The sequence below is a fragment of the Meleagris gallopavo genome, chromosome 10 (assembly GCF_905368555.1).
Source record: "Meleagris gallopavo chromosome 10, MGAL_WU_HG_1.1, whole genome shotgun sequence".
NCBI classification, from domain to species: domain Eukaryota; kingdom Metazoa; phylum Chordata; class Aves; order Galliformes; family Phasianidae; genus Meleagris; species Meleagris gallopavo.
Window position 1 is genome coordinate 6,768,409 of NC_139413.1, and position 16,981 is coordinate 6,785,389.

Below are 16,981 nucleotides of genomic sequence, written 5' to 3' on the forward strand. Positions count from 1 at the left end.
CAGTGGTGTTGAATCTGGCTATTTATTCCAAGATAAATGAATCTTTTTCACTTTCAAAGTTAGAAGGACACTCTGTAATGCATTACAGAGCAAAATACGTGGCAAGAGTGCTTGTTTTAAGGAGCAAGGCTGTGGGCACTGTGCTTGAAGCATCAAGAACCACAGTTTTTGAAGTACAAAAGTAAGAAACTTTAAAAGTAAGTGCTCTTTAAAGCTTGATATCTGATATCTGCACATTTACAGAAATTCTTATCAAAATCACCTCTGAAGAAGGCTAAGAAGATTGAAGCGAATTGAGAACTTTTCATGTATGTTTGTCTTTAAGTCAACTTGATTTTGATCTTCCTCTTCTTTGACTTTACTGCAACGCCTTACAATTGATCAATTTTCTTTTGGAACTCAGGACATAAGATAGCAATGTTGGAATTGCCAGTACTACACACAAAGATGAATCCACATGCTGTTAGTACCTTCCTATGCACGGATTCACCCATGACCAACAGGTCACCAGCAAGGGTGTTCTAAAAGGTAGTGGTCACTACATTTCTAATCACAAAACAAGTACTGAATAAAAGTCTAGAGAGTATAATATAAATAAAAGCATTTAGTTCATGAATGAGCGTTTCAGAGCTGTCTACATGTATGTAAGTTACATACCAGGAAACTAATAAAGGAGATAGAGACAGTCTTCTGACAGAGAAGCACAGTGAATGGGTAAGAGTCAATAGCTACAAATTACTACAGGAAATATTCCAAGTGGCTATGAAGTAAAAATATTTCATAACGGCAGTGGTTTAGCCCTGGGACAAGTGCCTAGACAGCTGGTGGCATCTCTGTTTCAGGAGATACTCAAAGCTCAGCAGGACACTGCTCTGAACCACTTGATTTGACTTTGAAGTTAAATATACTTGGAGTAGGAGGTTGGACTGGACCTCTCCAGAGATCCCTTAATAATTTAATTTATTCTGCTACTCTGTGATTTCACAGAGCATCTACTAACTGATGTCTTTGGGAGAAACTGGAAGTCTTTTCTACGCTCTCATCTGTTCCAGGAGTCACAGCATGTAACTGCTGTGACTCACTCAATGGTCTCCTTCGTTTAAACATCAATCCTCCAGAAAAAGAGATAACACAAAAAGCACCTCATTTAATTCTGAGCACAGTAAATATTCCATGCAGAGCTGCATGATGTCAGACTGTTTTTTATTATATTGATAAATTTTTTTTTCCCCAAGAGTAATACAAGTATATATATTAAACTACCCTATGCTATAAAGAACAACCTTGTTGGTTCAGTTTTCAGATAAAATGGGCATCCTTCATCTGCCTATAGAACTATAAAGGTGGTTTTTTTATTTGTTTGTTGATTTATTAGTCAAGACAAATCAGAGTGTGGCTGCATGGCTTCCACAACACTTCCCTACAGTTCACTGCTTTCCCCTAGGATGATTCTGCTTTCAAAGCTGCAATGCAAATGGAAGGGCCACAGCTGTCTTACTTTCAATGGCAACATTTCACTTATTTCTCTCAATAAAAAGTCCACTTCATGCTCCATTTTCCTTACTCCCCCTTGCCACTTCAAAGCAGAGATCCTTTCAAACACTGTCACAGAGAATACAGGAGAGAGAATTTTTCGTTTCCTGAAGCTTTTCTCTCCATTTTTTCCCATCCTCCAGGAAAAGGACAGGATATATGCAGGTGAGGGTGAGGAGAAGTCAAGAAACTCCAAATTAGGATGTTCTAATTCTCAGCAAGGAAAATCGGGAGATGAAGTGAAACTACACATATGAAGTGAAACTACACATATAAGATGTAATGATACTTCATCCAAACAATATATTTGGTGCTAACTACAGTGCTTTTACTCTCGAAGAGAGAAACTGTTGTCTTACTAGACTTCTGACACTTAGAAACTTTCTTATAAAATACTTCTCTCCCCTGCTTTTTTTTACTTCCCTTAAAGATTAAAATCTGTCTAGAAAGTGACCCTGTAAGTAAAGATTTTATTAAGATTCGTTCGTAGAAAGACCCAGGAAAAGCAAAGTGCTGATACCAGGTTCCTTTAAATGTAGCCTGAATCACAAGCAGCAGCTAACTGCTGAGGTACAGAAATTGGGCCAATAAATGTAGCTAGCATCTCACTCAAGAAACATGACAACACGGAGTAAACAGGCAATTTTACCAGCTGCTAATGAAAAATAAAGTTACTAAGTAGAAAGCAACAACAAACAAGCTGTTCTGCCTTACCTGAGGCTTGTGTCTGTGTAAGGCATGGTCATTAGTTGGGAATGTACCTTCTCACTAACAGAGCTCTGAAACAAGGGAAGAAAAAAAAAATGACACCAATGGAAAACAGTAAATATTTTCTTGGTTTGGCTCTACATAAAATACGATGCACAGCTGTAGCAGAGGGAACATGTAAGGAAGGAGAGTGACCCTGAACAACACGTGGACATTTCTTCACTGGTGACAAGAGAATAACTGAAATGGCAAGCAGCAATCAAGCTTGAGACAAAGAAAAAGGCAAGTGTTTTAACACAGCCAATTTGATCAGAAACAAATAAGATGTTGATGTTGTACACAGTAGGTACATATATTAGGTTACCCAAGAACAAAATTTGCTACAATTGAATATGAATGCCAGATTCATAGAGTTCTTTTGAAGTCACATCCACTTTGTATCTCTGCCAAAATATACTACCCACATTGTGCTTCTGGTGTTAGAGACACCAGAAATGCCTGAACTTACCCTACTTAAACTTTCTACCATTTTCCTTTGGACACTGGTGAGAAGAATCTACTGATTTTGTAGAGAGATGTTTATTTATCCTGCTGTGACACTGACTCACTAGTAAAATCCTGCCTACCTGCATAACCCGTGCTTTCTGATGTTGGTTATTGGACTTCCTTCTAGACCTTGTTCTTTCCACTTCGTGTCTATGAACCCATCCTCGAAGTTCATGATTCAGCCTAAAAATGAAGCAAACAACAAAAAAACAAACACCACAAACCAACAGCGTGAATAGATGTTTCAAACAACAGTGGCAGAGCTTCTTAATTATAGAGAACACTTTAAAGACATGGCAGTTTAGTACTCTTCTGCCTAATTTTTAACATCAGAATATGCAAATTTAACTGCAAGACTCAATTTATGAGAGAATTCATAGATAACAGAATACAGTGGTTCAGGTGGAGTGAACCAACAAAGGTTATGGAGTCCAATTGCCAAATATGTATAAAATATTGGAATTAAGGATGTTTCAATAAAGCAGATGTGGTATTTTCTTTTGCCCAATGAACAGTAATTCTGAAACTACTAGAGAGACTACTGAAATTTAAAATCAAAAGACTATCAGATCAAGATTAAATATTGGTTAAGAAAGCTGAAATATCAAAAACAAATTTAAGGAAGCATGGACAAAGCACAATGGAATTAAATTAGAGAAATTAAATTTGCTCTTTGGAAAAAAATGGAGCTAAGGATCTCCTAATAACGAATAAAGCAGATCTGCTTTACTAACGACAAGTTAAGCTGGCTTGTATCAGAAGCTGAAGGGCAGGAGACCATCTTTTACACATATCTGACAGATGTGCTTTTTAGTTGGCTGTGATTTCCATATCGTAAACACTTCCACATAAAAGAAATCTCTTCTTAAGTCATTAAAAACCTCCAGGCAACGAGCAGATTGTTGTTCAGTTATTGCTAAGTGACCATTGTGTATACTGAGTGAAAATCATTGCTAAAAGCTTCAGAAGATTAAAAAGATTGGAGTGGATCTCTTGTCTCCATGGTAGTAGACACTGGACAGTGCAGACATTTGCAGAGGCATTGTTCACAGACTGGATGAATACTGTGAATGAATAACAGCATCACCCAAAGCCATTTGTCCACTCACCTAACTTGGTAGCTTAAGTGCTCAGAAAAGGTCTGCTCACCTTTGTGACTCTGTCCGGTTGATCAGGGGCTGACAGGGTGGTGGTGGAGGTGAAATATACAACAGTGGTTCTTCTGATACTATCATCAACGCTTTGTTATCAGACACAGAATTATCATATCTGAGGAAAAAAGACACCAGGAAATCCTTAGAAGTTTTCTATTAAAATTTGACCAAACTCAGAGGAAAGAAAAAATAAAAAGACCGTTGGTAAACCCACAAAGGTTTGAAACCTTTAAAGGAGGTGAATAATAATTTCTAACAAACATCCAGTGGTCTTAGTCAACTCCCCAGAAGAGTTTGGTAGCTCTAGACACAGGGCAGAGATCAGCATTAACAGTTCCAAAATCTCTTCCCTTATAGGCCAGATATTGAAAAGAACTGCAGCTCATAAAATATTCATCATAAGATGTAAACTGTGAGATCTCAGCAGAGGCAACTTTCTCTTTCATTCCAGAGCTATGAAGGATTTGCCCCAGAAACACGGAATATTAGCTATTCAAACTATGCAGAAAGAAAGAATACAAACTGTGATGATACAGCAGCCAGAAACTATATTAAAGCCAAGCAGAGAGGACTGATTTCCCAAACATTTCCAACAGCCTCCAGCAGCTGGATTAGCTTTGAGAAAATGTGAAAAAGAGCATGTATTTCAATGCAAAAATCCTTAGAACTTTCAGTAACAAAACAAAGAATAACATTCCTTCCTCCTTGTTATCTGCATTACTTGAGTGATTTAACTATTTATCACCAAATAGCCATGATAATCCTGCCTTGAGAGGGTATAGGTGTAACACAGCCTTAGTCGTCATGATTTTGACAGACTCATAGCTCCTACAAGCTGAAAAAAAAATCAGTTACAAGACCTAACGAAAGACTTATTCACATCCTGTTTCCCCAGCTTTTTCTCCCCATCTGCTTCTCCTGGTTACTGTATCTAATACTGATAAAGGAGAATATGCAGCAAAGAGCTCACTGCTTGCAAAAAAACAGGGTGAAAGAAGAGGAGGAGGTACAGACACTAGCACAGCCCCCTAGAGGAATTACTTACAGCCATATCACAAGTCATGATCTGAAACATGCCACACAGGAGACAAAGCCCTCACCGTGGCTACAGCATTAAAGTGTTTGTGATTTATTGTCGTCTTTCTGCATGGTAAAATGCATTAGAGCTTTCTGCACATCTGTGCCTGGCTTTGTTCAACCAGCCAAAATACTCTACTGGAAAGGGACAATCTGATAGGATAGATCCTATAAGTGGAAAACATGAGCTGGATTAGCCAGACTTCAGTCTGGAGACAATTATATGTTCACTTATGCATTGAGTGCTAGAGATTGAGAAACTTTAAAGCGACTATATAATTAAATAATGGTAAGCATAAGGTTGGACTCAGATTTTGTAAGAAGTGCAGTACTAATGAATTTCAGAGAACTCTCAGCCATTAACTTCTCCAATTTTCTCTCGAGTAACTAAGAAAATAAATACTACAGCTTGAAAAGGAAGAAAAGATAGTAAGACATCTTAACCACGCAAGCCAAAATAAAGAACACGGAAAAAAAATCAAACAGATGAAGAGCTGAAGAAGCACCATTAACCTCTGCCACCTAAAACACATGAAAAGTCTTCATCTCACCTATTAATCTTCTCAGAAATTATGTCAATGGGTATTTTCTGAGCTGGCTTGGGCTCCTTGCTAGCTGAGAACTCCAGGAGATTTCTGGTCCGGTGGCTGGAACTCACAGTGGAATCAACTCCGTTGGGATCTTTTTCAAATACACTGGAAAACACAACAGACATTTTGCTTATATACAAGAGGTCTGCAAGACTTTCGCTCTGAGCACTAGTAGAAAAAAGCAATTCCGTTCCCTTTTTCAGTTTTATTTTTTTGAAGAATTTTGATCATAGAATGGCTTGAATAGGAAAGGACCTCAAGGATCATCAAGTTCCAACCTCCCTGTCATAGGCTCTGGTTCTCTTGTTGTCTTAAGCTTCACCTAATGAAATTGAAATAAATCTGTAATCTATATCTGCAGGCATAAGAAAATTAAAAGTACTCCACACTTCCACTTTCATCAGCCTCAAAGTCAATTTACATAGTTTATACTAGCACAATATGTAAAGAAAAATATAGCTCCCAAATCCTGTGCAGCTGCTGGCTTAGAATATTATGCCAGATGTTCAACAGAGCTGTACACGAAGTTCAATTCTATGTGGATTTACAGACAACAGCAGGATTGACAATGCAGTGGCAGTGGGGCATGGTACCATGTACCCTGCCTTCCTGGTCTGTGTTTGCACTGATTGCAGCATCTTCCCCTGGAGCCTGCTCAGGCAGCCACGCAGCATAAGAATGTCTGTGCTGCCCTAAAGGCAAAGCAGGATAGAACTTCAAACGTGAGCTGGAAAAATGAGACAACTGCCACACGAGACTGCTGATATCCTAGTTCAGAAGGGCTATTTATGAGTGAGAAATCCTGAAAGCACAAAAGCACTACTTCAATTTGTCCTTCCCAGAGGCTAGCTTTACTCTCCTGTAAACATGGTTGCTTCCTGAAATACACATCAGAACGAAGCTCTAACCCTCTTGGCCGACAACAGCAGAACACTGCCAGCAGCAACACAGCAAAAATGCACGAGGACCCCACTATGCCGATGAGGACTTTGCCATGCATGCTGATCACTGCTTACAGAGTACATTTTGCCCCATCTCTCCTGTGTAGCAGAGCATAAACCCTGCAGGGGAAGGTCTCATTTTCCTATTTGTTACGTGGCATCACATCGCAACAGGCAATAAATGCAAATGGCTGTAACAAAGACAAAAACTACCAAGGACAGGAGGTTAAGTAGTCCCCAGCTAAGTAGAAAGCTTGCAGACCTAGCTGCCTAGCACTCCCTCCCTCTCTTTTGCCAATGTACTTATGTTCTTGTTAACAGCAACCCAAGTCTCCTCATGAGTATTTGTGTCACGTTCAGCAGAGCTGTGGAAGCCAGGGCAATCCAGATACAGGCTGATGTCGTTTGGACTGCCTCGTGTCCTTCAGGTTTCCAGGCAGCAGCACAGAATCTAGGCAGTAGAAACCTCTGAGCTTGTTTTCATTAAAGGACTTTGGGCAGAAGAGTATTTATAGGCAGCTTCCTTACTGTATATGAATGTTAACATGCAGAAGTCTCATTGCTTCTAATGTGTAGAATGGAAAGCTGGATGGCTTGTTCATAGCTTCATGTATTAGCCAGCATCAGGCTATCCAATTTCACAGAACCGATCTCCATGACCTACTCATTTTTATGAGATTGTGTTCTTGCTCTTTCAATGAAGCACTGGTTCAGCTGGCAGCAACTGGGGACGGAACCAGATCTCAAAATTAAGGCTTATACCCAAAGGGATGCCATGCATTCCTGCTGGAAATCTTTTGTCTGTGAAGCAGTTTTGGGTCCTTACTCTAACTAATTTCAAACCCTCACAGGTTTACAGAAATTTATTAATGAAACCAAAACCATCTATCACAGAAGCTCTGAAAGTTTCAACAGTCTCCTGCAACCTGTTTCTCTACAGCTCAAAGTGAATGAGATGACCAGTGTTAGTGAACCTGCTGGGTATGGCATTTCATTCTGTCCTACTTCTCTTCCTTCCTGTTCAAAATGACACTTCAAACCAGAAAAACTTGCCACGTAATTCTTTAGTTCAAGCTTGTTAACAACCAAATCAGTAGACTTGTAACAATTCTGAATTTTTTTCCATGATGGTTCTTTCTGCTTCCTTGCAAGACAGTTCTGCAAGGATAATTCTTACTGTTTCAGGTTTCAGCTAGCAGAGGTGACAAGTCTGAGGTGAAGTGTCACATGTAACATGCATTCCAAATGCTGAACAGAATTAGAGAAATCCAAACCAAGTCCATTGAGGAAAAAGATGTGCACTTCTGCAATCACAGGTAATCTTCACTTTGTCCTAATTTAGCTGTTTTATCTCCACAGCCACTCAAAACCACACACACCCCTAATTCCCTTATGCCAGCTTTAATCTAGGGAAAGCTTTCTGTCAAAATTTAAATTCCACTTTTGGCATCACTTATGGGATGGGATGTATCAACATGAAAGAAGATTTCTTTAGCAGCAAGAAATAGAAAAGAACAGAAAATCTTTTACTGTTCTTACAGGCAAAAGGCATGGCTCACAATTCTAAGAACATACACGCCCAACTTGAGGGTAAAATATGATATTATTTATTGTATTTATTGCAATGGCCTTTCTTTTTTATTTTTGAAGAAAAGCTTTAAGCTACACAGACTACACCTGCCTCCCTTATCCCATTCATTTTTTGTAGGATGACGACCAAAGCACCTTTCCCAAAATCTCAAAAAACACCCTTCCTTGCTCCTTTAGACTGTGGTAATGACCCAACAGTAAACGAAACATTATTTTTGACAAGAATCTCCCAGCGTAACTTGAAATACTGCCTGTCTTCCATTTTTTACTTATCTGTGGAGTTTTGTTAGAATTTCCCATCAAAATAGAAGATTTTGTTGTTCTAGCATACAGTGTCTCCTCCTTCCTTCCTCCCATAAAAGTTCACTTGCAGAGTTTGCCTGTAAACAGGGCTCCATCTTCAGGTAACAGATAGGAGTGGACGTGCAGGTAACAGTCTATATCCTCTTGACTTCATTCCCAAAGACTTGCCAAGTAGGTACATGAGGGTATGATATCAGAAATAATCTTCCTTTACTTATGGTGAGAAAAGCATAATTTATGACCAAAGACCACTTTAGCAGCTAGGATGAAGAATGGATCTCTCTTGTAGTGGTACACCTGGAAATACCTGCCCACCTTCAGCATACTGAGCTTTGCATATGCTACGTAGAACAGCAGCAAAACAAGCTGGAAAACAAAGGGTCTGCAGACCACATCCCAACCATGAGTGAAGATGAAGTCAGTGTAAAGTATCTACAAATATGCAGAAGAGGAGAGAAACAACAAATAGGGAAGATAAACCCCCCTTTAGAACAGAAAAAAAATCTTCTTAAAAAAAAAAATAGCATTTTCAGCTAAAAATATTTTAGTATTACATAGTAGAAGCAAGGAAATTTTTTTCATTCTGTTGGCCCTCACGATGAAAATCTGGAAACAGGAGAACGTGTTGGCATATCTGCTGTGAGAAAGTTTTGCTACTTGGAGGAAATGAGTTGCTGTCCCAGCTTAGAAGTCAAGAAAGCTTAAGGCAGAGAAGTGGCTTTATTGGAGATGACCAGTTAGAGGCTGGAAACTGGACCTTTTTCTGTTTGGTCATGCTTATACTTATCAGATCTCTGCAGCCTGCATATGAACATTCCAGATATTGTGGGCATTAAAGGGTTTTCACACAGCTACAAATGCTCTGTCCAAGCTGGCTGAGCTATCGTTTCATTTAAAATGCAAAAATCAGATCCAAGGAATTTAAAAAAAAAAAAAAAAAGAATGAACCATTAACTACCTCATGCAGATGTGTGTTCAAAAGTGTAGATAAAATTTGATCATAGGAGGGAAAGAAAAGCAACCCTCCTGTCACGGTTTCTCCAAGAAGCCAATAGCACCTGATATTTTAGCAGTATTTTTACTTCTTTGGTTTGAATGTCAGTTTGATAAATGTAAAAGCAAGCCTTGCCAAGAGCCTGAACTAAATTTCATTTCTAATTCTGGCTAAACAAACCCTATGCACTTCAAGTTTTGAATTCTGACATTTAAGTTCTACAGGAATTTCTAGATGGAAGCCAACAGTGATATCATAACAAAGAGTTTCCTGGGGACAGAACTATCTCTGAATAGGAGCTTGAATTCTTCCAACAGGGTGAAGTTGACAATGCTAGGAGACACCAACTGAAGACGATGTCCTCTCCTTAACCGGTTCCAGACAAGGCTGTGACAACACCAAATGGTCTCTGTGGAGTTTTCCCACTTCTCATTGTCAGCAAGGGCACCACTTATCTGCCTGGGTGCTCCAACAAAACAGCAAGACACTACGCTCTGCTCCAGAGCTCCTCTCTCCATGTGCTGGGCTGGTGAAGGGAGGGTGGCTCTCTCTTGTGCAGAGAAGGATGATGAAAGCCATTGAAAGTGGAGGGGCAGTGTCTGGAAGCTTCTGAGTTTTGCTTTCTTTAAAAAGCAATTCAACGCTCATCAAGGGTGAAACCTTTGCAAATTTCACTTCCAGCCCCAGCAGATGAACTGCTGGAGAAAAGAGGAAAGCATCAGTGAGTGTCTGGCATTGTGTGCAGGCTTTGTGACTGCACCAGCAGGACAAGGTAAACAGGAGAACACAGCTGACCCGAGGCACTGCTCTGCCAGGATGAACATGTGGCTGTGATCAGCAGGAGGAGGAGAAAGAAATCACTTCCTGCAGTTGTAGTCTGTAAGAAAATTCAGAGTATTCAATTTTACTCAAGCTACCAACACGTTCAGAGAGACTCTAAGAGGTCTGGAACAAAACCTTACGTCCAAATTACCCAGTTTGTCCTTTTCCTTTCTATTTTTCCTCACTCCTGAAGGAGAAATTCCAACACCAGAGCAAAGATATACCACAGGAGTTTTTGAGTTTTGGGCCATCTCCAACTCAAATGAACACTCAGCTCAGAGCTGAAACTTACACTTCCATTGTCACAAACAGCAAAGATGGTTTCCCTCCTTAGGGGTCTTAAAGCCATAAACATCTTCCTGGACTTCTGCTGTGTCTCCTAAAACACTTGAGGAGCTCCATATTCCTTTAGAAGCTTTCTTCATTGTGTGTAAAGAAGCCCAGGAGTGGATGAACAGGGAATGAGAAACTCAATCTGTTGTACAGACTGCCACTTGTGGTATTCTGTTCTTAGCCATCTCTTAGATGCTTCAGTGGCCAGCACAAGTTCAGAGACCACTGCTCAGCCTGAAGAAATCACAAGGCATGGCTACAAGACTTAATGCTCCCTGCCAAGCTCTGCCTGCTGACCAGGCACCACCAGCACAGAGGGAAAACAGCACTCACCAAACAGGACACCTGGATGTAATGCCCCTCCACTACTCTAAAAGTGATGCTTTCAAGCAACCTGCTCCACTCAGTGCTGGGATGGAGTAAGGAATGAGCACACAGCATCGGGGAGAACTGTTAGGACAACAGAAGCAAACGCTCTCTTGCAGTTACTAGCTATTGCCTTTCATTTATGGCAGGTGACAGACACAACGCTTTAGTCTGCTCTGAGTGCACATTTGGGATGTTACAAAGCCTGCCATGATGAGCACTATGGGGGTGTGAAGCAGACCACACCATGACCTTGGCCCTGGACCGGCTTCTGTGGGAAGAATGTGCACAGCCAAACCTGAAACATGCAGTTCCAACACCTATGCAGGAATGCAGCACTGGCTGCACATGATATAACAGTAACAAGACTAACTCCTTTGCCCACGCAGCTCACAGTTTAAGGGAACTACCAAAAGCCTTCTCTGACTTTCCACTATCCTATCACTGAGGTATGCAGCAGCTCCCCAGGATCCTGCTCGCTGCAAGACAAGTCTGTTTCTTTAATCAGGGAGCCCAGTGGTAAGGCTCAAACAATAGCAACTGTGCACAAAACCACCACTGAATGCACGAAACCTCTGAGTAATCCTGCTCTCCCACACATTAACTTGAGATTGCTCAGCTTAAGTAAAGGCTTCATGCCACGCAGACACCGATACAAGTATGTTTGATGGATGGTACTTCCAGCAGCCCCCAAACAGTGCATGCTCTGAAAGCTCAGAGGCTACACCACTACCAACCAAAACCCTGCAGGCTAGGCAGGACAACCATCCCAATGGGCAAAGATTTATGCTTTGCTTGCCTCATGCTTACAAAGAGCAGGACATAGTAGCATGTAGTTCAATTGCCCTTGGGTGGTTTCCTCATTGTTCGTAGAAGATGATTAACCTTACTACTTCTCTTCTCTCCCCAATGCTTGTGCTGCCAGAACAAAATGAGACACACCCTTAAGCCTTTCAAGAATTGAAAATTACTGATTCTCCAAGCTGCAGACTGCAGCAGCAGCAGACAAATCCCATTTCTCAGCCACCAAGGCGGGTGCCTGCATTTGCAGGTTGCTCAGTGGTTCTGAACTATAAATAGATTATTTAGTTTCCAGGATAGTTCTGGAAAGTAGAGGAAAACCCATCAGGACACTCCAGGGAGGAGCTGCATCAAAACCTCTATGAAAGGCCAGCAATTCTAGTGCAGCTGCTATAGGTCAACAGGACACGAGAGATTTTGAAGCAGAAGCTTACTTAGCTGCATCAATCACCACTTCAGTCATCTTCCATCCCAAACACAGCTTAAGAATTTTTGGTTACATCACCAAGGGATTCCAGCCGTGCAGAGATGGCTGACTTGTAAGCAAAAAAATAAAATAAACCTACATCACTTTCTCAACCTCCCCATCCCGGTTCCAGCCTCTTCATAGATCTGCCCTTCCTCTTTCCAACTATGTCTTTTTGTTTTCTGTCCACTAAACATCTGAAACAGCGGTTAAGACATTCTGGCTGGCTGGCTATCCTTATAAACGTTCTAAAACTGTTGAGATGATCACCATGTAAATTTGAGCAGACTGATTAGCATGAAAAGAAGAGTATCTAACTGAATGTTCTTCATAGCCAAAAAAAGCAGTGCTAGGGCCACAAGCAAGCAAGGCTTACAGGCACTGCTGCCTCAAGAAGCAGAAATGCAGAGAATTCATCTCTTGCATCTTGTTGACCATTCTTCCCTTCCTGCTTTTTTGTTTCTACTACAAAAAAGAAAGCCAGCAGTTTGCTGCCTCTACCAGTAGGGCTACAACTTGGATTAAAAAGAATGCACAAAATAATTTATATTCAAATGGGAACAGAGAAGAAAAATAAAAGAAAATAGTTCCTAAAATAAATACATGGACTCTTTAGACCAGCACATGTGTTTGGTTTCTATTTGTTTCAGCATTGTTTTAACACATTGACAGATCTGGTTAGTACCCTGGCATGATCTAACAGAAATATGGAAATCACCAGTCTGGAAAATTTTCAGATTTCCTATGGTGAGTGATAAAAAAAGCACAGCTAATCAGATGCTGCTTAATGCCAGAAGTCAGCACTCTTTCAGGCTGTGAAGCCAGCTGAGAACATGACAGCGCTGACCGACGCACGCTCTCACAGGAGGCAAGCAGAAGGGCAGATACCTGCCTCCAGATGCTGTGCTTCCTGCTCCAGCTGCATGCCAAAGCCTGTGCTCTCACTGCCTTTTGTGCAAACACTGCAGGTTGCCAATTCCTGCCTTGCACCTCATGGTATGTAAGGCTGAGGCAAAAGGGTGACCTCTCTAAGGAATGAAATCAAAGTGCACCCTTCTCCCTTCATGCACCTCACCAATCATTCTTAAGTAATAATAAAAGGAAATTTTTATATATGCTCTATCCAAATCTAAATAACATGCAAAGATTAGAGAACAGTTCATTGACACACAGACGAGACATTCCTGTGCACCTTTCATCTTGTATAAAAGAAACGTTGGCTTTTACTAATAGAATTCCCACTGAATTACTTTTAATAATTCCAAATTTCAGATTCTACACTAATATTTAATATAAACAATCTTAGAGTAGTTTAGTAACCGTTAACTCTGTAAGACCCACTTTCATAACCAGAAAGTATTAATTTCTCATTCTCACTGAATTTAGATTACATTCTTTATCAGAGATAACACGGTGCCATTCCTAAGAGTGAAGAATGCTTCTTGTTACTGGTTATGTGAACAGGACTAGACTCTCCTTCCAATATTCTCAAGCAGTATTTTGGGGCTGATGTGCTGGTTTCCCTGACACGCTTCCTGCACCACTCCCTCATTCACCAGTTCAGTGCTACAGATCACCTACAACACACAACATACTTGTCAGCAGGCAGCATTCTGTTTCAGCAATCAATCTTACGTGCTAAATTCATTTGCCAAGGGCTGCCACATCCCAGATCGCTTCCCATAATCAGCTTCAGAGTCCTCCGTGGAGCATCCCAGACATCTCGCCGTTAACAAACAGCCAACAAGTGGCTGTGCTCCCTGCAGGAAGGAAGGACAACCTGGGGCTCCTCTGCTGGCCTTCTGGAAGCCAAGAATGGTCTGCAGGGCTGACCGGGGCACTTCCTTGGCTTCTCTGATTTGACAGAAATGGACAGCTAAGTAGAAAACCTATATCTGTTCCTTTGTTTTACCTCCAGCCTTCAAAGAATCCCATCACTTCCGATTACAAAATTGAGAAGTATCTTACAATAAAGCCAACTAAGACAACCGCAAACTCTGCTGCAGAGTTTAGGGGGTGAAATTCCCACATTTCTGCTTTGTTCAGATGTCACTCTCTCTTTGCAATGGTTCATTGGTTTTAAATAAAACAATATTCACTGCTAATATGTTTGAACCAAAACATTTTGTGCCTGAATGCTGTTGTGCCTCCATACAGGTTGGAAGACAATTTCCTACACAGAGGAAATGGTAACCATCTCACAAAGCTTCAAATCAGATTCATCTCCACTTGACTTCTGCATAGAAATTACATACTCTGCAGTCAGTAACTCAGGGAAACTGACTTCTTTTGCTGAACTATAAGCTAGCACGGATATTAAGATAAAAAACATCATGTGTTTTGGAAACTCCCTCATTGTTACAGACTAAGCACAACAGCAATCACAGTTACCCACTCATGGTGCTGCAAGTCAGTGACACCTCTATAAAGGTAAGGAAATGTACATGGGAGGAGTGAGATCTGAAGTAGTGGTTTGTATATCCCACATTGTGAGCTTTCCAAAGGATGCTGCACAATCCGTGTTCACATCACCTTGATACAGCCAAGTATTTTAACTGCAGTGTGATTGCTTAATCATACTGCTAGGGAATAAAAAAGAAAATGAAGATAAGAGCATCTCCTTGCTAATATGCAGTTAGTTATATGTCTAAATGCAGTTCTGATTCAGACCACACATTCAGTCTCAGCAATTACACTGGCACACACAGCTATAACACTGGCCAGGAGCAACCAGACATTCAAGAATTTCTTCTTGCTCTACATAATTCATAAAATATCCAATAGGTCAAAAAATTAACCTTGTCTCATTTCTGAAGTTACCAGTCGTTACAAAGATAATGAACACAAACTGACCTTTCAATCTGTCCTGACAGCAGTTCCTTGCTATCAATCTCAATACTCACTCCTTGGAGCAGAGAAGCTGAGATATGAACTTCAGAGCACTGCAGCAAGACTCTCATCTTGTGTTCTGTTTCCAAGCCTCTCACAACTAACAAAAGCTTCAAGCACTCCATCTTGTCATTGTAACAGAGATGCAACTAGAATTGCTGGCTTCAGGAAGATCTCTGGCTCTTCCATGTCTCACCAAGAATAGCATTTCTTGAGCAAGCAGTAATGCTTACAAATGCAGGTTGAATTAATAGTACTGAGATTAGCATGGGTACAAATAAGAAAATGAGCTTCCAAAGCTCTCAACTCTAAAAGGATTCTCAGTACAGGTCTTTAATCTGTTCAGGTATAAACAAAGCAAAATGCTGTACACTGCACTTGACAAAATGTCAAGCTCAAGAGAAATGAGAAGCACAAGATTCAGGTCTTGTTGCTGAGAAAGATTCCAAAAGAAGACCCATTATACAGATGAATCTGCCTCTGGGCACCAGAAGCATAAAGGACAGAAGACAGGCTTTGAGCTCAAGGCTTTAAAATACAACACTGCCTACACTAAAAATTCAAACAAAAATCACAGTAAACTCACACCTAACTACAATGATGAGCAGCTGTATCAGGAAGGTGGCAAAGAGGAATTCCTAGGCAACTTACCTGAGTGGACCGTAATTCAACATTATAAAAGCCAGTATCACCATCACACACAGGGTTCTTCTCTTGGGAGATGATACTTTGAGCTTCTGGTTCTAGAAAGGAAAAAAACAAGACAGAAGCCACACAAAGGTACGTCAGAAGCGAAACTAAGTGAATTATGCTTACTTCATGACAGTCAGACCTTCATTGCTGCCACTTACCTCTAACACCACTTCATCCAGCTGCCTCTTCAGCGTGCTATTTTCTTTCTTGAGCTTTTCATTCTCCAGTAAGGCTGCCTCCAACCTGGCCTCTAATCCTAGCATGTATTCTTTCTTTTTCTTTCGTGACTGAAAGGCTGACTCGCGGTTTTTGATCATGCGCTGTTGTCTTCTCAACACATTGATCTAGAGAGGCAATTCAGAGTCCTGTTAATAGCATGCAATTACAAGTGCCTCTACTTCATACATAATTACTGCTCCTCTACTTTGTCAAAAGTCTCGCACCCCTCATTCTGCCTCAAATTAGCCAACATATTCAGCACAGAAGTTATCACGGTACATCTCCAAGAGATGCAGCTCATGGATAATTAAACTAAACAAGTCCTGGATCACCTCTGTTCTCTGCTGCATTCTCAACCTTTGCAGGGGACACAAGAAGTACATTCAAACAGCGGTCTGATTTAATCAACCAGAACAATGTAAATACGTATCTACAGGTCTGCAAGGCAGCAAGAATGTCTTCACTTCAACATGTAATACGCGTAGGCTACAATCAGCTGTTTTCCCAAGTCCTAGTTTTTTGGTTTCTCCTGAATGGAAGCCATTTCTGTAATGACTGCACTTGCTTCTGTACTTTTTCCAGCTCTGTTATACAGTTTTTAATACTGTAGCTGATCTCAGACTACATACTCTATGTGCATCACGCATATACATGGCATATATCTGGGAGCATCTTATATTAACATCTTAATTTATATAACAAGAGTGCTTTTGATTCAAATTTCCTGATCATTCCACTTAATATGCTTGATCTCACTCAGCAGTGTCCAACAGCACACAAACTGGATTCCTTCTGGATGATGCCAAATCAGCAAATACACTCCAGGAGAGCACAGAATGAACTCCAGCTACTAGCAGACATTCAGACTGTGAGATCAGACAGGGACAGTTCAAATCTCCCTATCTCCCAGCAGCCTTGGTGACTCTGCTGCCTTTCTGAAGCAGAACAATCTATCT

The 16,981-nt window shown here is 40.8% G+C and overlaps 1 protein-coding gene across 2 annotated transcripts in view; it reads right to left on the bottom strand.

Annotated features, from left to right (window-relative positions):
• ATF6 (activating transcription factor 6) overlaps positions 1-16,981 on the bottom strand; it is a 72,023-nt gene that overhangs the window by 43,773 nt on the left and 11,269 nt on the right. For both annotated transcript variants that reach the window (XM_085231283.1, XM_085231282.1), the window contains exons 8-13: positions 15,965-16,150; positions 15,765-15,856; positions 5,570-5,713; positions 3,937-4,056; positions 2,868-2,970; positions 2,248-2,312 (exon numbers count right to left, since the gene is read on the bottom strand). In XM_085231283.1, the coding sequence (XP_085087409.1) occupies positions 2,248-2,312; positions 2,868-2,970; positions 3,937-4,056; positions 5,570-5,713; positions 15,765-15,856; positions 15,965-16,150 (710 nt within the window). The remainder of the gene's footprint in view (positions 1-2,247; positions 2,313-2,867; positions 2,971-3,936; positions 4,057-5,569; positions 5,714-15,764; positions 15,857-15,964; positions 16,151-16,981) is intronic.